Below are 26,446 nucleotides of genomic sequence, written 5' to 3'. Positions count from 1 at the left end.
TGGTGCCAAAGATTTAAGATCAAGTAGGATTAAACAACAACCCTCTAAAATAACAAATGTATCTTCAAAAATTAGGAGAAAAATCACTCTTTGTTGGGAGGGAGGTTAGAGAGTTTGTGTAGCCTCCTCAAGGAGGATAAATGTTCTGGTCATTGCTCATGATAAACCTAGTAAAATAGGAGATTTTTCTCTATCTCACTCCCCTTTATCTTCCCACCCCACCTCCCTTAGCACAATTCCAGGAGGAAGCAAATGAATAAAATTAACACTGCTCTCCTGCTCACCATCACTGTGTGCATCTTGGCGGATAATTCTCAATTTTCAGTTCCCCTGTTTAGCCTCATGGAGCGCAGCCTGGCAGATTAATTGCTCCCAGTCACTAGGGATATTCTGAGTGCTCTGGGCTTGCACAGACATACCCCATACAAAGGGAATTCTCTGTTTAGGGAGGCAGGCCAGCAGTCCAAATCAGATTTAGAGAAGAGTACTCCAGAGTATTCTGAAATTATGCTTAAGGGGTCTGCAACTGTCCCAGGCAAACTGTAGTTCTATTCCTTGTGCAGTCTGTGATGATGTAATTTAGGAAGACTGATTTCCTGCTACATTTAAAAGATTGGAAAAGTATCAGGCTGTCATCCCTAGCTGCTGCGATGGGTGGCCATGCCCAAATGTGCAGTGTGTTTCCCAGTCTCTGTTGCAGATTATCCCATTCACCTCCATTTCCTTCCCTCAGCAGATGACTATGGAGTGATAAGCAGGACAGCAGCCCTGAGGTGGAAGAAGTGGAAAACCACAAGGGTCCTCCTGGCCCACCATTTATTTTTTCTACTTCAAAGTATTTTCATCCTCCCCAACTTCTTTCTAGCCTTAGAAAAACAGACTAACAGGCCCAACTAAATGAGTTCCTAAAAGTGGCTCTTTTCCCCATCTTTGAGGATTACTTTTTGATCTTGCATGTGCTCCCTAGGATGTCAGTACAAAATCATGGTAGCGGCATTGGCTTTTAGGGAAAGAAATGTATTTCTCTCTCCCAGGACAGATCTTGTGGGCGGGGATTTGTACGCTAAAGAACTGATATAGGAATGGATGCCAGAAAAAGAGAACACAGGGTTCACCAGATGGAATACAATGATTTTCCTGTTCTGGATGGAGCAAAGTGTCCTATCCACACCAGTGGAGATGAAAGGATGGGAGGATTTGACTGGCAGAAGTCAGCTTAACGGAATGGCCCAAATACCCAGAAATGGATCTCTCACTGTTGGTCAGTTTGGTGGGGCTGGTGACCAATCTGTATTTAAGAAAGTAGATTTGAATTCATCTGGCCATGAAAGTTTTCTCAATTGAAGGGAACTTGAGGAGCTGATGTCAGTGACTGACAGATCAAGCTATCACCAAGCATCAAGCAAGCTGCAGTAATGTAAATGGTCTGTGGACCTTTTTACACAAAGAAAGGATGTTTTCAGGTAAGCCCGATTTCCCTAATGCTACAGCCCAAGGTGAAACTCCTAAAATCATAGCCTCCAGAAAGGCATTTTAAATCAGAGTGCTTTAGAAAATAGAGAAGGATTTGTGGTTTAGTTCATCTCTTCACTGATACATCAGTGTGGGAGTGCTCAGATTTTGTATCTTTACAATAAAGTCAGAAGTATAAGATTATGCCCTCCTGTTTCCCATGTTGGTACTACGAGAAGGAGGGGAGATAAGGCCTGTACCTGTAGGTCTAGCACAGGGAAAGAAGCGATCTTAAGTTATTAGAACTCCATAACATACTCTGTTTTAGTTGGTACTAGCTTTTGGGGGGAAGAAGATTCTGTATTTCACAACTCACTTGACTTTTCCCCTTTCCTGACAAACAGTCTGGGGCAAAGCTATCACCAGTGTAATTTCTATTGTGACCTATACCATTGGTAACAGAGGTTCCTATTGTTACAGACTTTGCTGCCTTGCTATCCTTCCTCCCCTTCCTGGACAGCTTTGCTGTGATTATACCTGCACAAAGACTCCTGTTTCTGCTATAATGACTACAAAGAAGGTAGATAGGGAGCAGGGATATGTCTATTGCGGAGAAATCAGGAATTTTCCTCCACTGTCTTCTTGCTATTTGTTCCTGTTCTCTGACATCAATCTCGGGAAATACTTTACTTTACTTTCCCTTCTGTCCTGAAGCTACCATTATACTTTCATGAAGGTTACAGCTGTCAATTCACTTTTGACACTTTTTCCTGATCTGTCCCACAGTGAAGAATTCAAACACTACTCTTGGTGGAATTTTTTACTAAGCTTCCAGAAACTGTCCCCCTACAATTTTAAGTGTTTCCATAGTATTCTACAATATTAATCCATCCCAATGCACAAGTGTTTTTCTCTTTAAGCAGCGGAGAGCATTTCTCCATGGGGTTTCCATTATCTCTCAAAAGAAAGTCCCCCTTCAAAATGGATAAAATGCCATCTTTTATGTAAGTTTGTACAGCACCTAGCAAAATGGAGTCCTGATCCCCCCCCAACTGGAACTCCTAGGTTTTACCACAATGGAAATAATCATCATGTGCCTTTCCTCCTTAGGATGCCAGCATGCTTTAAAAGCTAAAGTGAAAGTGAGCCATCAGCCGGGAGGGGGTGGGGGTGGAAATAGGTAGAATCCTGCCAAGGAGTTGGGGAAGAAAAATATTGTCTAGAGATACCCAGACAAACTAACTGTTGACGTGCCCCTGAGACCTTTCATGACTAGGTAGGACAGAGAGAGTTCTGTTCTCATCCAAAAGCACCTCATATTCGGACCAGATCTCCCTATCTTGAGCTTGGAAGGTTGAAGAACTGAACTGACTTGACTAAAATCTCAACACCTTTACGTTTTCCAGCCTTGGCCCCTAAACATGTACTAAAACTCTTTAAGATTTTTAAAAATGGGGGTATCAATTTTAGACATCCAACCTGAGTCTCCCTCAATGGACGTCCATTTTCCAAAAACTCAGTGTCCTGCCCTCCCTCTGAAAATCAGTCCTCTTTTAAGGTGTCTCACATTAAACACACAACATTTCTAGTCACTTGTGAAACCATCTGATTTTGGAGACACTTTGGTTTTGTTTCTTTAATGGAGGAAGATATTCGTTCTTCTGTTGCTCTCTGTCCTACTTCCTATGCTTTATTTTTACAAGCCTACAACAAGGAAAAATTCAAAAGGTCTTTTGAGGTAGAATGACTTAAATGGACCTATAAATCTGATTTATTGCAGTAATGATGCAAATGGTGACTGGCACTCTGTTTTGGGGAAACTATGTGATTTTGGTGGTGGTTCCTAGCATCAGTCCAAGTGAGTATTACAAAGAGAAAAGTATTTTAATAGAGCTAGCTAGTAATTTTACTATTGGGAAGATAAAGATGGCAGCTCATCAACATTATTTTTGGCTGTAATATACCAAGTGCTATTGAAATTCCAGTGTTTCAAATTACACAGCATACCGCAGCTAGATTTATTTTTTTTTAAAATGAAGTATTTCCCCAAATTGTAGCCCATCTCTTTTGCCTGTCTGTCCAGGCTTTAGATGGGAAACAGCTGTCTATTAGCTTTTACCTAGTATTGAATTTTGGCTTTTTTCAGAGATTTTTCCACCTTAAAGACATTGTTCCCATTTTGCAATGGGTGGAATTGGGAGAGCCAGAAAACCAAGTAAGAAGGGACATATTTGGTGCCTCCACAGTGTAGAAGGGGCCTTTTGGCAAGCCAAGTTGTCAGGCAGTATGAACAGTAGCAACCCTTGCCATGTCAAACGTGTAACAAAACCCTACACATATGAGGGATCCACGCTCACATTTGACCCGTTGCTTTTTGTGATGTCACACCACACTGGCTGCACGTTTTGCTTGTGGGAAGTGGCTCTAACCTGAGGGAAATGTGCACCAATATGGAGGTGACATCACATATCAAGTCATTCTGCACACGAGTAGGGGGTGAGGCCTAGGGGTAGAGTTGAGGGCTCTACATGGGGGTTTGTCTCTAAATGGGGATTCCAGGCGGCTGCAAGTAGTTGGAAGGCGGGAGGGGGGGAGTGGTGGGCTCTAAAATGTGTCTGGGGAGGAGGGGCTTGGGTGTAGGAGGGGGCTCCAAACTGGAGGGTGGATCCAAGGAATTCAGAATACAGGAGGGGGCTGCAGGTTGAGGCGGGTTAGTTGGGGTATGGGGAGGTGGGTCTGAGGGCTCTGGGGTGGGCCTGGGGTTGAGGACTTTGGGATGCAAAAGGAGACTCCAGGTATGGGTGGGAGACTCAGACTTGGTGGTTGGGGTGAAGGAGAGGGGTTGGGATGCAGGAGAGGGTACAGGCTCTGGACTGGGTTAGTGTGTTTTGGGATGGGGCCTGGTATGAGAAGTTTAGAGTGAAGGAGATGGCTCCGGGTTGGGAGGGAGGGCTCAGAGTGGGGTAGGGAGCTGGGGCTGAGGCTTAGTTGGGCTAAAGCGGGCTGCCTGGTGCCTTCCTGTCCCAGGACACCATGTTGCACCCCGAAAGTGGCCAGGTCTGGCTCCTGAGGGTTGGTCATGAGGCTCTGTGGTGCACCACTCTCGCCCACAAGCATCAGCCCCAGCTACCATTGGCCAATGGGAGCGCAAACCCAGTGCACAGCCCTGTGGCCCCCACTTAGGATCCAGCTGGTCATTTCCCCACTGGCTCCAGCATAAAGCTGCTCCAGCTGCAGCAGCTCCGTGCTGAGGGAAGGATCTCTCTGCCCCAGCTGCTTTGTGCTGGGGCCAACCGGAGGAGCCCCCTTTCCCCTGGTCGGGACAGCTTCAGGGTTTGGGGAGAAGTATTTCTCCTCCCTGCCGCCCTGAGCCCCTGCATGGGGCTTAATGGGAAGTTGTGCAGCCATGCAAATTAGAGGGAAATTAGCCGTCAGGTCCTAAGAGTCTAGGGTATACAACCAGCCAAGGATGCAAATGTTCAGAATCTCCACGGTATGAGCTCTGTTTGTGTCTAGAGCCTTGCCAATCTTCAGATATCTGCTTTATATCCACATCTCTGGCTACAAATGCAAATATCCTGGGACCGATTCTGCAGATCATGGGCTGATGCGGCTCCAAACTTTATATAGAAAATCCTACAAATCTGTGGATATGCACAGGTCATTTTTGCAGATCACGAATTGGCTGCAGATACACATTTTGTATTCATGTAGGGATCTATCTGCTTGTGTGCAGGGTAGTTTCAGCTTTGCAGCCCTCTCTGTTCTTAGTACGGAAGGATTGGATTGCTCTCCAGAAGAAGGGGAAATCTGGGCTTGACCAGGTCCATCAGCAGTATAAACAATTGTCCATGTAACTCGATTAAAGGAGTAACTCCATAAGCTGATAGCAGTAGTAGGATCTTATCCTCTTCTGTGGCCCAGCCTCTAGAGGAGGACATATAACGTCACAGTTTTTCCAAGAAATTTCTGCAAATTTTATTATAAAGTAAGATGACTGCTAGCCAGACAACATTTCCGCAATGTCTGCCACTAGTATCTCAGCCATGAGATGCTTGAACTCAAACTTGTGTTGACTCTTGAGTCCTGAGGCTTCGTGATGTTTTGTTTCTCAGGTTTCACCACCTCTCCTTTTAATCCATCTGTTCTTGAGATTGCCTTTGCCATATTGCATAGTTAATTTCTTCCTTTTCAATTATTACCTTTGTTGTACCTAGAAAGAGAATTGTCTTGGGGTGAAGGCACTGGCCTGAGGCATAGGCAGTCTGGATTCAACTCTTTTCTTTGTCATAGATTTCCTGTGTGGCCTTAGCAATTTCTCTTTGCTTCATTTCACTGCTTGTTAAATGTGTATTGTGAGGATATTTCCTTCCCCCTACCTTTGGGCAGGTCTACACCACATCTGTAAATCAACCTTAGTTACACTACTTCAGTTGTGTAGAATCATAGAGGGGGAAGAGACCTCAGGACGTCATCAAGTCCAGCCTCTTGCCCAAAGTAAGTTAATGTAAGTTAAGTGCGTTATGTAACTGAAGTTGGTGTAACTTAGGTAGACTTATAATGCTGTCTACACTGCACTGCATAGACAAGAGACACTATACTGCCAACTTAGACTTCTCAGGAAGCTGGAGTATGGAAATCAACGAGCGCTCTGCCATCGGCTTAGCGAGTCTTTACCAGACCAGATAAATCGACATGCTGCATTGATTGCAGCTGTGCTGATCTAGTAATAAGTAGACACAGCTAATAAAAGTGTGAATTCTGTGGGGACAGAGATTGGTTCATATGATCTGTGGGTACAGTGTACAATAAGATTCTGAGGCTTTGAAGGGCTTTATTTAAATAATGAGAAGGACCTACATACATAGTTATCTGGTCCTGTTTTTAAGTAATCTACAATTTGTATATAAATGGTCATGCTTTCGATCTTGACAATTTCTAGATGAAAGGATTCTTTAGTATATTTAAATTTCACAGCTATAATTCTTCGTTCATCTTTGTTCATGAAGCAAATTGAAGTAATATAATCGAATACAGTCAAAAATGACATTTATACTTAATTCTGTTAGCTATCAGTATGCACAATTCATAACTATAAATGCCTTTGTAATAAAAGATAACCAGTATGAACATGTCATTGCATGTAATTAATTATGGATATTTTGATAGTAATGAGCTAGTCATTATGAGCTTTCAGGTTTGGCTTCACCAAGTCAGCATATTGTAAAAAGAAGCGAAGTGGCACCCAACAAACCTAAAACAAAGCTGGAAGATATATCAGAATCTCTGTTCAATTTCTTCAATCCAGTAAGTAAGTGTTGATGTGGTCAGTGCATTGTTCTCCCTCTTTTTACCTGCACCGATTGTTTTGAAAGATTAACCCGTTCTGTAAAACTTGGTTACAATATAATTTAGCAGGCTCCATTAAAAGTGGCATTGTCTCCATGTTCCTTTATATCCACATTTGGACCATAGATTTGCTGCCATTGTTTCACAATTGTTGCCTGCTTTAAGGTCTTTCGTAACATGTTATATTCATGTATGCAGTGTTGTACAGGGCGTCCCTGCTATAAGTCCGTTCTGCACTAAAGTTGTTGACACTTGTAGAAACTGATGCGTTGTAAGTCTTCCCATTCCCCACTCTTTCATCGCGCAAAAAGAAACCGATCTGCGCAAATGGAAGTCAGTCCTGAGGAAAAAATTCTTCGTCTAAGTCCCAAGTTTTTTGGGAAGTGTCTTGGATTTATAGTGAAGACAGCCTGCATTCATGCTATGTAATGCTAAACACTTGCTGAGTAGTGTGTGAAAGGAAAGAGTGATGGCCTTTATCCAGGAATATTCCTATAAACATGGACCCCACGATGCTTGATGATAAAAGGTCTGATTCTGCAGTCTTCACTCAGCCAGGACTCCTTTGATTTCAATATGGGACTTTCAGATGTGCACGGAATGCAAGAGGAATTCCTTATGGCCACGTCTATTCTATGCGGAAGATCGATTGCGGCAACCCCGTTCTTCCCACTCCCCCTTCAACAATTTCTAATATGTATTTTGATATCTAACTCTTTTATGTGAAAGAATCTGTTTTTGGGGAACATACAGTTATTTTTTTAAACACTGAAAATACAAGTTTTACAGAAAAGTAAACGCAAGCTAGTTGGAGATGCCCCATTATTCTAGTGAAGACCCGCTAATTTGAACTGAGAGGGCATCTCCATTGGCGCTGTTAGTCCTGTCCCTTGTGGGGAGTAAGGGAAGTTGAAGGGAGAGAGTGCTTCTGTCGACCTCCCACTGTGTGGATGGTGCACAAACATAATTGAAGGTACGTTGACTCCAGCTATGTAATTAACATAGTTGGAGTTGCATATCTTAAGTCGACTTTCCCCTTTAGTGTAGACCTGGCCTATGACAAATGAGAGCAATAAGAAAAGGGGAAATAAGTATGAGGAGAACTATAGTTACTCAGATCCTCATTTGGGGGGGGGGGGTCAATCTGCAAACCTCATCGAAAGTTCCTGGAGCTGCAACAATTTACACCATCTGAAGATCTATCCCCACAGAGTAACCAATTAAAATGCCTGATTCTGTACTATTTGACCAAATTGGCCATTTGCCATTGACTTCAATGGATAGAGGATCTAGGATGCAGTATAAATGAATTAAGCAGGATCTATATCATATCCCATAACTGCTGTGTCATATGTCTAAGGGAAGGTATGGAGTTGCAGTTTAACTGAAAGCCCCATTTTTCCCACTCGCACTTCAACAATTTCTAATATTTACTTTGGTATCTAACTCTTCTATGTGAAAGACTCTATGCTTTTGGGGGAATATATGGTTATTTTCTTGAACACTGAAAATAGAAGTTTTATAGAAAAGTAAATGGCCAATAGTTGGAGATGCCCCCTTATTCATAAATATTTTATACATTTATACTTTTATACAGAGTTTCTGTCTAAATCTATTATGAAACAGCAAACTTTAGAAATGTTTCTAATATTACTGTAGCTACTTGGATAATATTTTCTTAGGTTTTCTTAGTCATTTAGAAAATGACTTCCCACTAGGTGCATACACATGTAACTGTCATGCATAGAGAAATATAGTAGGTGCAGCCTACTAAGTTGTTAGTCTTTCAGAAAGCCATAAGTTAGAATTAAAACTGTTAGGGTTTTTGCGTGTCTTTTTCTTTGAGAAGATCTCTGATCAGAAAGTTAAATCTAATTTCCTGGTTATTTTTCAAAATTTTTAAAAATAGACAAACACAACACTGTGGGTACATCTACACTACAGAGAAGATTGAAATTGCTGATGTCTAGTGGGTCTAGTGAAGACACGCCAATTTGAACTAAAAGGGGTATGCCAGTTGATACCGGTAGTCCTGTTTCCAGGAGGAGTAAGGGAAGTTGAAGAGAGAGTGTTCTCCCTTTGACTTCCTGCAGTGTAGACAGTGCTAAAGTTAAGTTAAGGTACTTTGACTTCAGCTAGGCAATTAACATAGCTGAAGTCGCATATCTTAATTCAACCTTATCCTGTAGTGTAGACATACCCCATGCTATTTAGACTATACTTTTCTTAAATACGTTATTAATGTTTCTGTTCTTGAAACATCAGCAGTTCTTTCCAGGTGTCTTAGGTTGTATGATCTAAGCTTCTTTTTAGCTTTAATTGTTATTTGTTATTATTTATTATCACACAGTGCCTACAAATCCTAATTATGGGCCAGTACCACGTTGTGCTAGGAGCTGTACAAATACAGAACAAAGAGATGGCACCTGCCCCAAGAAGCTTACTTCTCATATGAAGTGAATATTCCATATCCAAAAATTCATCATTTATGGAAATTGGTTATACCAGTCCCTTGAATATGCATCCCATCAGAACATGCTGAATATATATAATTATCATAGCATTATAAAATATGCAAATGTATAGTTATTAAATAAATTATCATTATTATGTATTTATTGGATGGAGCATTGTTCTTAGAACTAAAACCTCATGCTTTATTTAATTTTTGAAAGCGTGTCGTCCCAAAGAAGATCAAACAGTAGTCGCTTGCCATGCAGGAGACAATATTAACGAGACCACTTGTCTGAAAAATAGATGTTGTCACTCTTCCAAAAAAAGCAGTCAACTCAAGTGCTACGCCCCGCTCAAAGACAGTGAGTAAGCTTGTCCTGTGAACTATTGCAGAATTCTCTTTAACCAAATGCATCATCTGCTCAGATCCTGTCATTTTGTACTGTTTATTCCCTTATCTTTTCAGTGTATCAACTCAGATAGGTAACCTATAGCTTGTTGTCCTGGTTGCATGTAATTAGGGCTGTCAAGTGACCTGCGTTAATGCCTGCAATTAATGCAGGACAGAATTAACACATTAATTTTTTTAATGTGTTAATCGCAGGCATTAATGCTGCGCTGCCCCTTTTGAAATGCCATTCCGGCACCTCAAAGGGGCAGCACAAGGGGAGCCAGGGATCAGCTGGAGTGCCCGGCTGATTCCTGGCTCCGCATTGCAAAGCCCCATTTAGTGCCACTCCTGCGCTTCAAAGGTGCTTTGCAACAGCTGATCTCAGGCTCCTTAATGCACTGCTCTGTGGAAATCCCCAGCTGATCCCGGTCTCCATGCAGCGCTGCCCCGTTGAAATGCCGTCACAGCATTTCAAAGAGGATGTGCACATGATTAATCATGATTACATTTTTTAATCGCTTGACAGCCCTACGCATAATGTAAGAGAGAGGTCAAATCACTGATACAGAATGATCTGCATTTGCTTGATAAGCTGGGCAGAAGCAAATAATGGGTGTTTTAACGCGACCATATGTAAGATCTAAGAACAAAGAATGCAGACCATATTTGCAGGAGAGGGGACTCTGTTCTTGAAAGCAGTCTGAAAAAGACTGAAGGTTCATTAGCTGAACTTGAGCTCTTGGTGTAACACTGCTGCCAAAAGATTTAATGTATAAACCAGTCGAAATACAAATGGGAATATTGAGAAACTAGAGAGGTTATGCCGCTGCTCTGTATTTGTCATTAGTGTAACCGCTGATGGAATACTGTGTCCAGTTCTGGTTGTGATGGGGGGAGGTCACAGATGACCTCTGGAGGGTGATTCAGGGGTGCTGACAAGGCCACTGCCACCCTCCTTTTGCTCTCTGGGGCTTCTTGCCACCCTGTCCTGCTGCTATGTGAATACTCTAGGACGTTCAATATATGTCAAAAGAACATACACTTGGGCCTGGTCTACACTACAGCAGAAGGTTGATTTAAGATATGCAACTCCAGCTACATTAATTGTGTAGCTGGAGTTGACGTATCTTAAATCAGGTTTCCGTGCCATCCACATAGTGGGAGGTCGACAAGCAAATGCTCATAAGGAACAGGAGTACCGGCACCGACGAGGGCACCCTTTGAGTTTGATTTAGCAGGTCTATTGTAGACCCGCTAAATCAAACCACAGAAGATCAACTGCAGCAGTGTCAAGCTTCTGTGTGTAGTGTAAACATAGCCTTATGGCTCTGGGAACACAAGCTGTGTATATCATAACAATCTGTTGACAAATGACAAACAATTAACAGATATTAGATTTAGGGCACTCACGTTTCTATACGGGATTCAAGGGCTTGATCTAGGGAGATTTGCTATTGACTTTAATGGTAACAGGCTTAAGCCTTAAGAAAATGTTGCAAAAGCTAGCGACACCAGTAGGTGAAGGGTCATGTCTAGCAGAGGTGGCCATAAGTGTTGGAGCTAAAGAGTCCTGTATGTGCTGCTGATTTGAAATGGTTTACAGCTTGATTGAGAGGCTCTCAACAATCCACTGTACAAACTGTGGGAGATGCTTCTGAATTGGAACAGCAGCCTATATTTTCATGACTTACTGGTGACTTATGTGTCTTAATTGTGAGGTGCCCAAGTTAAGAGACTTTTAAAGGGGGACTTCTATTCAGGCTCTGGGTGCACACAAGTTACTTCAAAATAAAACCTGAGGCATCCATCTAAACTTAACAAGTATCTGTGGCATCTGGATTCTGATCAGCTTTGATCTGAGTCTGGCCTTATTTCTAACATCTGATTATATTGCTCATTCAATAGGACTAGTTAAACACATCTGGCTTTCTTAGATGTGGTTTTCTTTGTTGCATCAGTGCTTGAGTCTAGATCACACATAATATTTAATATATACTTCTATTGAACCAACAGAAATCCAGCTGACATTGCGACTGTTTGGAATCGGAATAGCAGGAATGATTATTTTGGGGTGTCTGCCACTTTTCTGCTGTACATATTTACAGGGGAGGTAAGAATGTATTGTGTGACACTGAACAAGATGCATATCACACTCCAGCGGTAACGAAGAATTGTGGACAGTAGACTTGCTTAAAGCCAGTAAGGGAAAGAGGACAGAAAGCTCTCGAATCTATTAAATAGACACAATTTTTTAAAAACCCCTATAAGAATAAAAAGAATCTGACTTGGACAAAGTTGAGGTAATACATTCCAGATATTATCCATATAGCTGGTCTCCCCTTCCAAACCCCCATATTTGGAGCCTTGCAGTCCTGTGCCCTCCGTTCTTGTGAAATCCATACATTGGTACAGAAATCTGTTTACCTTAAGGAGGCTTTAAGTAGTCATAGAGCTCTGCCTGCAAGGAACTCCGTGAAGTATCTGCTAAGACTGGGGTGAAAGGAAAAGTTTTGACCTCTAGCTCTACCAGTGACTGGAATTGAGTCCTGGATCGTGATCTCAGCTAAATTCTGACAGGAACTGAGTTCTAATCTGATCTGATTTATTAGGATGCCGGGAACCAACATTGCGTGGGCACCACCCACCTCTTCCTTTCAGAGAGTCTGTCATCCCTCCGGTATTTATTTTTATATTTATATTTATTTATCCCTAGCACCAACAGGAGTGAGGACACAAATAATAGCCCTGATAACCTACCGAGCACTTGCCCAACCTAACATGAGCTTGCGTCTACATGGTGGTCCAATATGATGTCCACTGACAGGTATCCTAGATCCAGAGCGAACTCAGAAGGAGCAGTGAAAGAGAGGAGGAAATGTTCCCTCCATGACAAGAGCAATTGATCACACTTTGGAATATATCAGAAAGTGAAAGGAAACAAGAAAATGCCCCCATATTTACCCCATCTCTCCAGTCACCAGCAGAGAGAGGCAAAAACCTTTTCTTTCACCCCAATCTTAGCAGATACGTCAGCAAAATGGTGATGTTACTTATGACAGAAATATGGCTACTGCACAGACAATGACATGCATTGTGGATCAGGAATGCCTGAAACATGGAGTATTATTTGACTGCCTTACAGTATTGCTGTTATGTTGTTGTTCAGAATATATATGCTGTTATAATAATGGGGACAGGTTTATTTTCCTAAGGCAGACATTGATATTGAGTGTATAATTCTTCATAGAACACAAATAACTCAGTTAAGGTGACAGAACTGCTATTTTTTAACAATGTTTTCCGAGTGTGCAATTTGCTATATTAAAATGTACCAGGAGGTTGTGTGTGGGCATGTCCACGTGTGTACACATATCTGCACATGCCAATGCATGTGGCTCCCGCCAATGCAGTGGCTCGCCAGATGGAGAGTCCCACATTGAGACAATTCCTGCTGTGCCAATTGCCACATTACAACTTACATGGTGCTCAACAGCTGATGTTCAGAATGAAGAGAGCCATGCTGTGCTGTCAGGGCCTCTGAAAACAGGAAACAAAGAATTAGCATAAAATGATCTTTAAAAAGTGGCTTGAAAATGAATTAATGTTTGTTCTTTTTGAGAGAACTCACATTAATGTGTGAATGCTCATTTTTGTGTGTGTGGAGCGGGGTTCGTTATACAGTTTTACTAGGAAGATAGCTTCTTTTGCTAAGAGGGCTTTTGTAATGCGGTGATTAACCAGATGCTAAATGGGTTTAATTTCCAGTGTTCTATATTGGAATTCTAGGAAAGAAGCAAACTTATAATATAGTAACTTTTGATAGAGTTTTGGTAGTTTTAATAAGGCGGCTGATACAGGAGGGGACCTTGGCAGACATTCTGCTAAGGACCAAACCCTGGTACCTGGGAGGTATTCCTGATGGCTGCATCAACATCCAACAGAGATGGCAGAACAGTTATCCATGAAATCCTGCATGCAACATTCATGCTGTTCGTAATGTAGCTGATGGGCTGGGAGTTATGATGTTCAAAAGCTACAAAACATTGGCTTCTGTTACTGCTGGCAAAACACTTAGAGCATCAGACTGTGGAGTCACCAGAAACACCAGGCTTCTTGTAGGCCCGTCTCAAATCTCCCAGTAAGCAAGTATGTACAGAAGTGATGCAGAGCTGAGTTTCTCATCGCAGAGGGGTTCTGCACCCCAGTGCAGTCACTACAAATTAGGCCCTTTTGCACAACAGAACGTGCACCAGTTCTGCATCCACTGACCTTTGTATCTACAGGCCTGAGAGAGGGGTGGAATTTCTTTTTTTGCACACTTGTCTTCACCTCTGGTCCAGTTGTAGCTCAAGTCACTACATTTCTGGTAGTTTTTTTAGCTCCTGCCATATCTCCAAACCACCATACACTTGGGCATAGTTAGAGATGATTTGTTGTCTACTTAGGAGATGCTCAGCATTGGAATAACTAAGGGACAGGCTGAGCACTTGTTCGCAGTATGCCTTATTCTAGTCAATGTTATATTTAGTCTCTGTAGTCAATGGGTTTTTGTTGCTCATGCTTGACTTAAAACAAACAAAAGGAAGGTTTTTTTCACTCGGTGCCCAGTTAACCTGTGGAACTCCTTGCCAGAGGATGTGGTGAAGGCTAGGACTTGAACAGGGTTAAAAAAGAGCTAGATAGATTCATAGAGGTTAGGTCCATCAATGGCTATTAGCCAGGATGTGTAGGAATGGTGTCCCTAGCTTCTGTTTGTCTAGAAATGGTTGACAGGGGAGGGATCACTTGAGGTTTACCTGTTGTGATCCCTCCCTCTAGGACATCTGGTATTGGCCACTGTTGGCAGACAGGATCCTGGGCTAGATCCTTTGGTCTGACCCACTATGGCCATTCTTATGGTCTGTGTGCTCTGCCTTCTCTCACGTGGGAAATTTGAGCTACACAGGACACAGTTACGGTTTTTTTCCTACTTTGTTTTTGTTTTCTCCATTCTGTTCTCCCGTCCCTGGGCTTTTTTTTGTATATATTTGCATCCCCATTTCACATCATTTACCCTTTCCTTGCATGCTAGTTCTTCTTACCAGGGTATCTGTGCTTTTGTCTTTTGTAGTCCTGATGTTTCATCTTCTGGCTTATCCATCCCACCTCCAACCAGGATCAGTGGGAAAGATGAGTTACTAAGCAGATACTTTAAAAATACAAGGGTGCTCTTGACCAATAGGATACTTGAGTCCTTCTGGGATAAATCTTTACAATAAAGTCACTGCTAACAAGCATTGCATGCTTCAAAATTCCTAAAGGGGTGCTAGAAGATAGTGTTTGGTGGGTTGTAGCCATGAAGAAACTTGCTGGCCTTTATTGCCCTACTAAAATAATTGATTCACACTGGTTATGGCTGAGCCTCCTTTCCAAGACCAAGAAGGAGGAGTTTCGGAATTCATACATTTTTGCAAACCTCATGAACACTTTTGGGGATTCTCAAAAGTAGCTCCACGTTGAGAATCTCTTTTCCCCTGAGAATATCCATGTTTTTCCAAGGATGATCAAATGAAAGTAATGTTAACTAAGAGGGGAGGCTATCCTGAGGATTTTGGATAGAAGAATCCCAAAATACCAGGCTAACACTAAAGTCCCAGATCCTCAGGGCTAATCTAAGTTTCACTACTACCACAGCCTCTTGGGGGTCATTCCAGCAAGCAGGGTCTGTTAGAATACAATTCCATGGTCATTTCTTTGGCTACATGACCTACACAAGGGGGATTTCAGCTGGTCACTTAATTAGAACATAAATATAAGAAGGGCCATATGTGTTCAGACCAAAGGTCCATCTAGCCCAGTATCCCGTCTTCCAACAGTGGCCAATGCCAGATTCCCCAGAGGGAGTGAACAAAACAGGGAATCATCAAGTGATCCATCCAAGGTACCTAACAGCCCCCATACTCCTGGGCAAGATGGTGGGTGCTCCTGGAAGGAGCAGAGTTGAGAGTGGAAGGGGAGGAGCCAAGGATATCCAGCCCTCTGCACTGCCCAGCTCATGCCATGTTGGCCTACAGACAACCTTCAGCGCTGCCCAGAGCACAGCATGCTCCCCCCATCCTTTAGCACTGTCCACACCCCTTGAATCACCGGGCCGTGGGGTAACTGCCTTCTTTTTCACTTAGGGATATGAAAAAGTAGTCAAATAGATGATTAACAGATAAGCCTAGACTTATCGGTTAATCTTCTCGATTTCTCATCTTTCTCCCCCCCCCCCCCCGACACCTTGCTGCCTCTGTATCAGAGGCAGCAAGAGTGAGCGAAGCAGGAGAACTATAGAATAGTCAACTAACTGCTAAAAATTCATGTGGTTAGTCAACTATTCTATTATCTACTATCTAATATCTCTATTCCCATCCCACCCCTTTCAGCAGGCTTAAATTCATCCCCTGTCACCCATCCCCAGTTTTTGACACAGAAGCTAGGGACACAATCCCTGCCAATCCTAGCTAATGGCCATTGATGGGCCTATCCCCCATGAATTTATCTAGGTTTTTTTAAAATCCTTTTGTACTCTTGGATTGCACAACATCTTCTGGCAAGGAGTTCCACAAGTTGACTGTGCATTGCATGAGGAAGTGCTTCCTTTTGTTTGTTTTAAACCAGCCAACTGTTAATTTCATTTGGTGAGCCCTAGTTTTTGTGTTATGGGAAGGAGAAAATAACTCTTCATTATCCACTTTCTACACACCAACCATCATTTTACAGACCTGTATTATATCTGCATGTACTGGCCTCTTTCCAAGCTTAAAAGTCCCAGTTTTATTAATCTCTCCTCATATGACAGCTGTTCCCATGCCCCTAATCATTTTTGTTGCCCTTTTCTGATGCCAAGATACCTTTTTTGATATAAGGTGTCCACACCTGCATGTAGTATTCAAGGTGTGGACGTACCCTAGATTTAAATAGAGACAACTGTTTTATTCTCTATATAAAGCTGCTTTAATGGGACCCAGGATCTGATCTATGGTATGTACATTTTCACTTAAGTTTTTTTTCTTCTTTCTTCCACTAGTCAGTCTCTCCTTAGTAAAACATGAAGCCAATAAATGTGAGTGGAACTTCTGAACTCACATTGTTCTAGATAGTTCAAAGTTATGCAAAATAAATATGACCATCTCTAGTTCAAAGATGATATGATATAACCAAAGTGGTTGATGCAAAGGGATTTTAGACAAGATTTGGATGGGGTAAGGAACGTCTAGTGGAAAAGCAGAGAAATCTTTGGAAGAAACCCTCAGAGATGGCAAAGACTTTGTCCAGCTGCTTTTCCTAGCTTGAAACTTCTTTAACTACTAGGGCTAAAATCCCAGCGCTATGCAAGTCAATGGGAGTTTTTCCAGACAAGATTTCACCCTGGGTCTTTGCAGTCTTTCCTCCTGTGGATTCATAGCATCCCATTTCAGCTGTCGTTTTCCTGTGTTGCAGTCAGTGTGTCAATCCTTTGCTAAGAACAAACAAAGAAGTAGAGCAAGTCAAACAGAAGCAAACAGATAGGCGTAAAACCATCGGTGCCTATTTGCTGGATATACTTAGAGAAGATGCTAAGGACCGCAAGCGCAAGAAGAAAGGTAGCAATCTGCTTTAAAGGTTAATCTAAACTGTACATTGTTCTGGTTAGCATTGTTGCCATAATGCCTATTCTTTACCTGAATGGTAATAAAGATTGGCAGCTAGCCGAGTCCAGACGAATAAACCATGTCAACAGGGCCCGTTTATTCGGTATCACCCCGATTTTTTGGCCTGGGTGAATCAGAAGATCTGCATGGTCAGAAGGAAAAATCCTTTCCTCTTCCCGAGAAGAGCCTCTATTCCTCCCAGTCAGCCCCAACTCTGCAAAAACTGTGTTGGGTGCACGGAGGAACCAACCAAAGAGTCTGGTTAACCTGATGACAGGAGGTGAGGATTCATTGCGAAGGGCTGAGACATCTTACCCTGGCACCCCAGGATGGAGAACGATGGGCAGGACTTAGCTCTGTGCTCTCTGTAGGATCACCGAGGGTCAGAGCCTGCCACCCTATCTTGCACTGAGGACATTTTAAACACTCCCCTAACTCTGCCTTTACACTATGTTTTGCTATTTCTTTTTCCTTTACAGAACAAAGACCAGCTGATCCAGACCAGCCTGGGCAGGACAAGGAGGCCAGTGCAACCTGAGTATATCAGGAAACGGGTTGAGTTGTTTGGTTTCAAACGTGCAGTCTCAATAATCTGCGATTATTGCTGCTGAGCTTTGCAGCAGGAATTCGTACTCTTATATATGTGTTTGTATATGTGCATCTGTCTGTCTGCGAGTCCATCTGTGCCTGTCTGCAAGTCCATTTGTTCAAGAACTCCTCCTAAATGATAAGAGCTAGAGCCACCCAGATTAGTCGGCAGCTTCCTCTTCTCCGCACTTAGAGCAAGAGAAGGGCTTGGTTGTGCTCATGACCCAGTTGAAGAAAATCATTGATGCCCACAACCCCACATCATTTGCCTGGAATGTGGGCTCTGGGGTGGGGCTGAAGAGGAGAGTTTATGTTGTAGGAGGGGGCTCCGGCTTGGGGGGGGGGGTCCAAGCGGGGACAGGAGGAGTTTACCTCAAGTGGCTCCTAGTCAGCGATGCAGTGGGGGTGCTAAGGCAGCTTCTTGCTTCTCCTTGCACCACAGACCAGGCTGTGCCCCAGAAGCAGTCAGTTGCAGGTTCCCAGCCAATGGGAGTGCAGAGCTAGTGCTCAGGGCAGGGGCAGTGCATGGAGCCCGGTGCGCTCTTCTTCCTCCTCCCTGCCCCAGGAGCCGATCCTGCAGTTGGCTGCTTCTGGGGTTCAGCACAGTCTGTGGTGTTAGGACAGGCAGGTAGCTGCTGTAGCACCCCCACTGGTCACCCTGCAGCAACGAGTGCCTGACATTCCACCACCCAACTCTGGGTTGCAACCCCTGGTTTGAAAACCACTGGCTTAGGGTAAGGGGAAGTAGCCTGCTGCAATGCACTGGCAGTGTAATCAGTGACCTTGCTGCTGATTACGCCCATCTCTATGCAGGCCCTTTAGAACTTGATATTGCAACCACGGCAGGACCTTTGTCAGAACCGCTTTAGGTATCAGTTTTGCAAACAAAGGAGCCGGCGATGCGTTTGATGTTGCGCCGGGGAATGACAGTAACCGAACCCTTGTTTTCAGTTTGGAGCTGACTCCATTTGCTGGGGCTAGATGCGATTTCCATTGTGATGTTTGGCAAAATGCAGGTAGAGTAAAATGAAGAATTTCCTTGCCTGTGAACTTCGGGGCACTGTCATTGCGGAAATATGCATGTGACAGATCAAATATACCCTGGTGGCTTCTCATTATTATAGGATAGAGAGCTCCACTTTGGAAAAAGTTAGGCCTTCATTTGGTGCATCATGATTTTGATTTGAAGAGTAATAAATTCCCTTTGCTTACATATCATTGACAGTACAGCTGCTTTCAGTATCATGTAACGTCTTGACAACAAGAGACACGCTGATGAAACAACTTTAACAGCAAACAAGCTGCAGTCACTGTGTCTGGCAGCACCAGACCAAAATGCATGTAAGCAAAAAAACCGTAGGCCACTGGAGACGCTACAAGGAATGGAAATGTGCTTATATTCTCCCTGGTCTGATTATAGTCTGAAGTAGAGTGCATTGACTAGGAGTGCAAGGAAAAGATGTGACAGCCGAACTTGTGGAATTGTCACATTGGTGAGGGACAGGGAACTTGTGAAGGGCACATTGTCTGCGTCCTTTCTCTTGCTCCTGCTGTCTCATCTCAACCAAGGTGAAAATATTCCCTCATTGCTTTACAAGCTTCACCCATCTTGACGAGCCATAAACATCCGAGCTGGAATTTTCAAATCCACATAGGGAATTGAGCCAGACAACTTTCATTGAAATGAGAAGTGGCGTGGCTAAATCCCCTAGTCAGTTTTGATCCCCCCACAAAGGCATCTGTCTCTTCAGACCCTTTTAATCCACTCTGTCACTTTTACTGTTCTCTTCTGTATCTAGCTCCAGAAAGAAGCCAATCCTGTTGCTTTACATTTTGGCTCTAAACCTCTGACTGCCAGAAGTTGGGACTGGATGGCAGAGGATGGATCCCTTGTTAATTGCCCTATTCTGTTCCTTCTCTCAGAAGCATCTGGCTTAGGTCACTGTGGGAAGCCAGAATAATGGGCTGGAGGGAGCATTAGTCTGACCCAGTGTGGCCATTTTTAATATTCTTATGGCTCTTAGATTTGTCAGGCTCTCGCCACCTTTTTCAGTTACGGGATGCCTGCTTACTTTTAGCTGTTGAAGATTCCCCATTTTCCCTATGCACTGGCTGACTACCTCGGACTTTTATCCAAGTACAGTTTCCAGCAGGGGTTGACAAAAGGGCCAGATCCGGGTGGATCCATCCCACAGAGGCCCTGCTGCTCCCCCGCCCCCAGGCCAGTCAGGGCCTACGGGCAAGGGAAGCCTCCTCCCGCCCTGACAGGAGCATGTGGCACTTTGAAGCACCATGCGCTGCTCACAGGGTGGGGGAAGAGCAGAGGAGGCTTTGCACGCTCCCCCACCCCCAGGCCAATCAGGACATGGGGGTGGGGGAGCTGCATGAAGCTTCCTTTGCCCTGCCCCGGCCCTGCATAGAGCCTGTGGCATGTCAAAGTGCCACGTGCTCCTTGCAGGGCAGGAGGAGGTTTTCCTTACCCCCAGGGCCTGATTGGCCTGGGGGTGGGGGAGTGTGCCAAGCTTCTTCCAGAGCATGGGTACCTGGTGGAAAGTGGGGGCAAAGAAGCTTCCCCACCCCAGACCAATCATGCTCTGGGGGGTGGGGGAGCCCCTCCCCTTTCCATTTAGGCCCCGCCCCTTCCTGTTTATGCCATGCCCCTTCTGGGGTGTCCTGGGGCTACTTCGAAAATTTTTGAAGTGGCCCCTGGGGAAAAATTATTGCCCACCCTTGATTTACAGTGACTTTTCTAACAGTTCATATTTTAGTCTTGTGAATTTATAGGAGAGATCAATGATTCCTGAAGATATACAAGGGAATGTGTATTCAAACTGCTTTGCTCTCAAATGCCTCATGTGTAGGGTTGCCAGATGGTTGAAACAAAAATACCAACCCCGCCCTCCCCCCCAAAAAAAACCACCAGGAAAATACTCTGTTGAAGGGGAAAAACCGGAGAGGACCAAAGCTGTTAAGCAAAAAAAAAAAAAAACTCCATGGACTTAAGCCAAAAAATTTTAAAATAAAACATTATTAAAACAGCATGTCCCCTTTAACAGCAGGGATAGGAACAGGGGAACGGTTGAGCATTGCTTCTCCTAGGTCTTTTGGCCAGCAGCCATTTTGTGCCAGCAGCCTTGGGGTACCAGGTAAGCATGAGGGCGGGGGGTATTGGGGGCCAGAGATGGTTCGGTGGGTTGGGGGAGACCGGGTACTGAGTGTTTCTGGGTTGCCAGGTACCCGGCATTTTCGCCTCCTGGCTAGGGAAAAATTCAGAAAATACCAGACATTTTAGGTGTCCGGTATTCTCTGAATTTTTTTAACGGACAGGAGCCGAAAATACCGGATGCCTGGCAACCCTACGATATGTGGGCAACGGGACTTGGCCATGCTTAAGTGACATCAATGTCTCACAAGCTCCACATCTGCTTGGAAGATTTTTTTTTTTTCACTTGTTCGCCACTTCGCTTTGTAATGTGGGCGAGTGGCAACTTCTACTAAATAGCGACACGCTTGTAGAAATGCCTTGAGCTTACATGCTCCTCCAAACTGTTCCCTTGTTTAGGTCTCAATGCTTTCTTCCTATCAGCATCATCCTTACTACCAGGGGGAGTTACATTTAGATCAAAGGGGGACCCTTCAGCATGGGTGGTGGGTGAGTGTAAGGCTGGGAGAGGCAAGCTGCCAGCCCTCCCTCCCCCCACTTCTGCCCAAGGCCACGCCTCCCACAGGAGCCAAGCCTCCAACCCCCCATGAGAGCCGCCCCAGGGCAGAGAGAGGCGCCCTGTCTCCCTGGCCCCAGAGCATGGGGAGGGCACACTGCCCCAGCATCCCAGCCCCTACGGAAAGGGTGCACTGCTCCAGCCTCAAACATAAAAATGGCTATACTGGGTCAGACTTAAAGGTCCATCTAGTCCAGTATCCTGTCTTCCAACAGTGGCCAATGCCAGGTGTCCCAGAGGGAATGAACAGAACAGGAAACCATCAAGTGATCCCTCCCCTGTCACCCATTCCCAACTTACGACAAACAGAAGCTAGGGGCACCATTGCTGCCTATCCTGGCATAACCATTGATGGACCATGAATTTATCTAGCTATTTTTGAACCCCATTAATGACCAGGCCTTCACAGTATCCTCTAGCAAGGAGTTCCACAGGTTGACTGTGAATAGTGTGAAGATATCTGACCACATTGGATCAATAGCTATCCAGCACCAGCATTGTGCTTTTTGATATGTTAAAATGCAATCAGATGATGACCACCAGAATAAAAATGTCATGATATCTGTGTCCTTATTATCCGTGGTCAGGACTGTCACTTGAATGTCACATTACAGAAGATTCATTCACAGCCATGACAATGATGGTACCTGTTCTGTGTGCAATCTCATATAGAGAAATACTTAGTTCGGTTGCTATATGTCACAAAAATTGTTCACCCTCATTCGCTAACCATTCAAAAATTTACACCTCTGTTTTGCAAGGGCCATTTCTGTGCACATGACCAAAGCCATCTTGGTATCCCTGGCTCCACAAAGAACTATTCCTAACAACACGAGTCATTCTGCATGAGGCAGATCCTGTCTTATGCTCCATGTCCTCAAAGAAGAGCATGTATACTGTTTAGAAAAGTTTTCACCAACCCCCCAACATACACCTTCTCCCCCCCCCCCCCCACACTCCCTCCCATACATACATCTGTGGTGGAATGTAATGGAAACTGTAAAACACTGCGTTCACAGTTCCCCAAATCCAATCTTGGGGTACGTCTACACAGCAACATTTCGAAATAACTAGTGTTATTTCCAAATAACATAGTGTGTGTCTACACTCAGACAGTTATTTTAAAATACTGTCAAGCTGGAGGACTTCTTACTCCGACTCCTGTAACCCTCATTGTACAAGGAGTAAGGGAAGTCAGAGGAAGAGTGCTTTGTTTTGAAATTAGTGCTGTGTAGACTCTCCCAATTTCAAAATAAGCTATTTTGAAATAAACTGCACAATTGACGTAGCTCAATTTGCGTCGCTCATTTCAAGTTAAGCCCTGCTGGGTAGATGCACCCTTGCTGTCACCTTCAAAAACAGAGCTTCAACTGAGGCCATGTCTTCACTCCAGGGAACACTGAAGCTGCCACAAGCGAACGCAGAATGCGCCCTGGTAAGCACTGGTACTTTGCATCCATTAGCCTCCTGGTCTGGGGACAGCAGGGAAACTCGAATTAAGGGACATTGATAATTAATGTAGCTGGAGTGGCTTATTTTAATTCAGCCTTCCCCTTTGTTGTAGACCTGGCCTAAGTAAATGTACAGGCATTAGAAAATACCTCAGATGTTAGAATACTCAAGAGCCACGAGATGGCACTGTAGGAAAACATTTTCTCTGAGGCTATACTTCTGATGGGTCCGATGCAGTTGCTGCTGCTGCTTTTTTAAAAAAAAATACTATTGATCTTTACATTTTCCACTGATTTCAAGTCACAAAGAAGGCAGAAATGGTGCAAGAGAGCAATGGTCACTCAGCGCAAACACAAAAATACCATACAGCCTATGATGACAAGGCTTTAGAAGACATGGAAATGTCTGTTTGTGGCTTCAAGTCTGCTGTCTGTTCTACGTCGGTGAACCACACCAAACCAACACCTTTCTCAGTCATGTTTCCTCCTCCTCTTCACAAAGCTTATGAAAATATACAGCTAAGCCAGCTGCCTACTTGATAGTAAGCAAGTTGACTCAACCACCTCTCTTTTTTTAATGTTAATGCAGAAAATTGTAAAAGTTTTGCAAGCAGTTTGCTAAAAAGGAATGTTTAAAGCAAAGTGAACTTACGATTTTCTAATATAAACAATGATACCAACTCTCACACTATTTGGTACTTTTCTTAAAAGCTCAGATCTGGGGATCATGAGCATTTATTTCATTTTTAAGAACTGGAGACTAACACACTGCTCTCAGATTTGCAGAGAAACCCTGGAAGACATGAACCAAAAAGGCACAAAACCTCAAAGGCAAAGAAAGACTCACTTATTAAAAACAGGCTCATGATGTTTGGGGCCTGATTTTTTTTTTCTTTGAAAACTTGAGGTTGACAAAACTGAGAAAAGGATGCGTTGCTTGATTTATTTCACCTAACTGGATTGCACGTGAATTCAGAAATCGCAAATAAGAGAGAACATAATTAGTGGCACAGCATAAAGACACAATAAAGTAATTATTTCCATCATGTTGCCATGCAATGGATACATGGTTGAAATGCTATCTGTCCTTTGATCCTTTGCTGGCACAAACTGGAAGCAATGCAGAGGTGGGAGGCTTACCCCCCTGTGGGAAGAAAATGCATAATATTCCTCTACAAAAACCTCCCTGGCAGGTTTGAGAACAGTATTAATTTCTAAAGGCAGGCACGCTGAGCTCTTCTTGGTTACAGTGAGCAGACTGTCATCCTGCCCTTTGCTTCGGGAAAAGTGAAAAAATATGGGTATTCTTAGGGTCCATGTGGAGATTGGAGGACTGTGGCAGGATGGAGAGGTAAAAGGCTAATTGAGTAACATTGTCCTCCTTTACCAGATGTGCTTCAGTTGATCTCACAGGCTCTCTTCCTAAATGCGGTTGTGTCTAACTGAACTGTACTGTGTGCTAGTACATTGACAATCTGTGACAAAATAAGGTTTAAAAAAAACAGCCAGGATCTAGCCTTGTGTACTAAATTGGAGACTAGAAATTGACTCGTAGTTTGAGCCAACATGACATGTTCACATTTCAGGCAGGAGTCCTGTGGCGCCTTAAAGACTAAAGTTTATTTGGGCATCAGCTTTTGGGGGCAAAACCCCACATTGTTTCATCTGACAAAGTGGGGGTTTTTCCCATGAAAGCTGATGCCCAGATAAATCTGTTAGTCTTTAAGGCACCACGGGACTCTTGGTTTTTGTGGATACAGACCAATGCAGCAACCCTTCTGATATGTCATGTTTCAGTCCTCCCCAGTCCCTGATATCAGAATTGTCCTTTAATATTGTATACGGACTCAGAGTTAAGTTAACTTATCTGAATATGTAAATAGATTTGTTGGTGTGTTTTTTGTGGCTGTTAGAAGCAGCTTTTTAAATTTAACTACCAAAGCAAAGACATATCTGCTAAAAGAAGATAATATTATTTCAAAGAGACATTTTTACAGATATAACTGGATTGTCATTTGTAAAATGCCAAATATGGCAAAGTGCTAAGTTCCTGTAGCTCTGACAAGGATCAGAAAAGGGCAACAAAAATGATTAGGGGTTTGGAATGGGTCCCATATGCAGAGAAATGAAAAAGACTTGGACTTCTCAGCTTAGAAAAGAAGAGACTAAGAGGGGATATGATAGAGGTCTGTTAAAATCATGACTGGTGTGGAAAAAGTGAATAAGGAATAGTTATTTATTTATTCCCACAATATAAGACCTAGGGGTCACCAAATGAAATTAGTAGGCAGCATGTTTAAAACAAACAAAAGGAAGTTTTTCTTCACTCAGTGCACAGTTGACCTGTGGAACTTCTTGCCAAAGGGTGTGGTGAAGGCTTAGGACTTTAACAGTGTTCAAAAAAGTGCTAGATAGCTTCATGGAGCCAGGATGGGTAGGAATGGTGTCCCTAGCCTCTGTTTGTCTGGAGGTGGGTGACAGGGGAGGGAACACGTGAGGATTACCTGTTGTGTTCCCTCCCTCTGGGGCATCTGGTAATGGCCACTGTCAGCTGACAGGATACTGGGCTAGATGGACCTTTGGTCTGACCCGGTCTGGCGATATTTATGGTCTTATGGCTTATCTAAAAAACCAATACCGAGCCTGTTGCAATTGTTTTTCCTTTCTCAGCATATGGGCCTTCATTTTTATTAACTAGAGCACAAACCATAATTCATTAGAATTTATTTGAATTTGCATTTTTTAAAAAAGATTCCAGGTGTCTCAAGGTTATTAGTCGGATTAAACTTTCCCCATTTTTTAATTAATTTTATGACTCACCGTTTAGGAGAAATGCTGTGTTGCATGGTTGTGATGGGTTACTTAAGTCACACACTGTTGCTTCTATTCTCTGATTGGGCGAGCATAACGTACAATCACGTTCCTTTTTGTGACTGTTCATACAAAAAAGTCAAAAGTTTCAGAGGGGTAGCCATGTTAGTCTGTAACTGAAAAAAAAACTTTAAAAATACAACGAATGGTCCTGCAGCACCTTAGGGACTAGCCAAAAAAGAAGATGTCATGAACTTTTGTGGGTACACTTCTTCAGATGAATGGAGTTTAAGGAGTCCAGGTTCCAAACAAATAGCAGAGACAGGGAGGTGGTTGGGGGCGGGGGAGAAGGAAAGGAGAAAAAAAATGGGAAAAAATAGGCTACGTCTAGACTGGCATGATTTTCCGGAAATGCTTTTAACGGAAAAGTTTTCAGTTAAAAGCATTTTCAGAAAAGAGCATCTAGATTGGCACGAGCACTTTTCCGCAAAAGCACTTTTTGCGGAAAAGCGTCCGTGGCCAATCTAGATGCGCTTTTTGTGCAAAAAAGCCCTGATCGCCATTTTTGCGATAGGG

General features: G+C 43.5%; 1 protein-coding gene across 2 annotated transcripts; it reads left to right on the top strand.

Moving 5' to 3' along the window:
• Nucleotides 1-106: 106 nt before the first annotated feature.
• FMR1NB (FMR1 neighbor) lies at nt 107-17,961 on the top strand. Of its 2 annotated transcripts, XM_075941074.2 has the most exons (8): nt 107-2,032; nt 3,233-3,310; nt 5,842-5,949; nt 6,650-6,763; nt 9,477-9,617; nt 11,660-11,756; nt 17,111-17,253; nt 17,781-17,961. In XM_075941074.2, exons 2-8 carry the CDS (start codon nt 3,235-3,237, stop codon nt 17,837-17,839), a joined length of 738 nt encoding a protein of 245 aa, XP_075797189.1. In that variant the 5' UTR covers nt 107-2,032; nt 3,233-3,234; the 3' UTR covers nt 17,840-17,961. The 2 variants fall into 2 exon arrangements, with proteins under 2 accessions (XP_075797189.1, XP_075797191.1); XM_075941076.2 differs by lacking the exon at nt 5,842-5,949.
• Nucleotides 17,962-26,446: the final 8,485 nt, after the last annotated feature.

This window comes from Pelodiscus sinensis, chromosome 13, assembly GCF_052426305.1.
Source record: "Pelodiscus sinensis isolate ZL-2025 chromosome 13, ASM5242630v1, whole genome shotgun sequence".
Classification (NCBI taxonomy): Eukaryota; Metazoa; Chordata; order Testudines; family Trionychidae; genus Pelodiscus; species Pelodiscus sinensis.
This window is presented reverse-complemented; position numbering and strand designations above follow the sequence as displayed.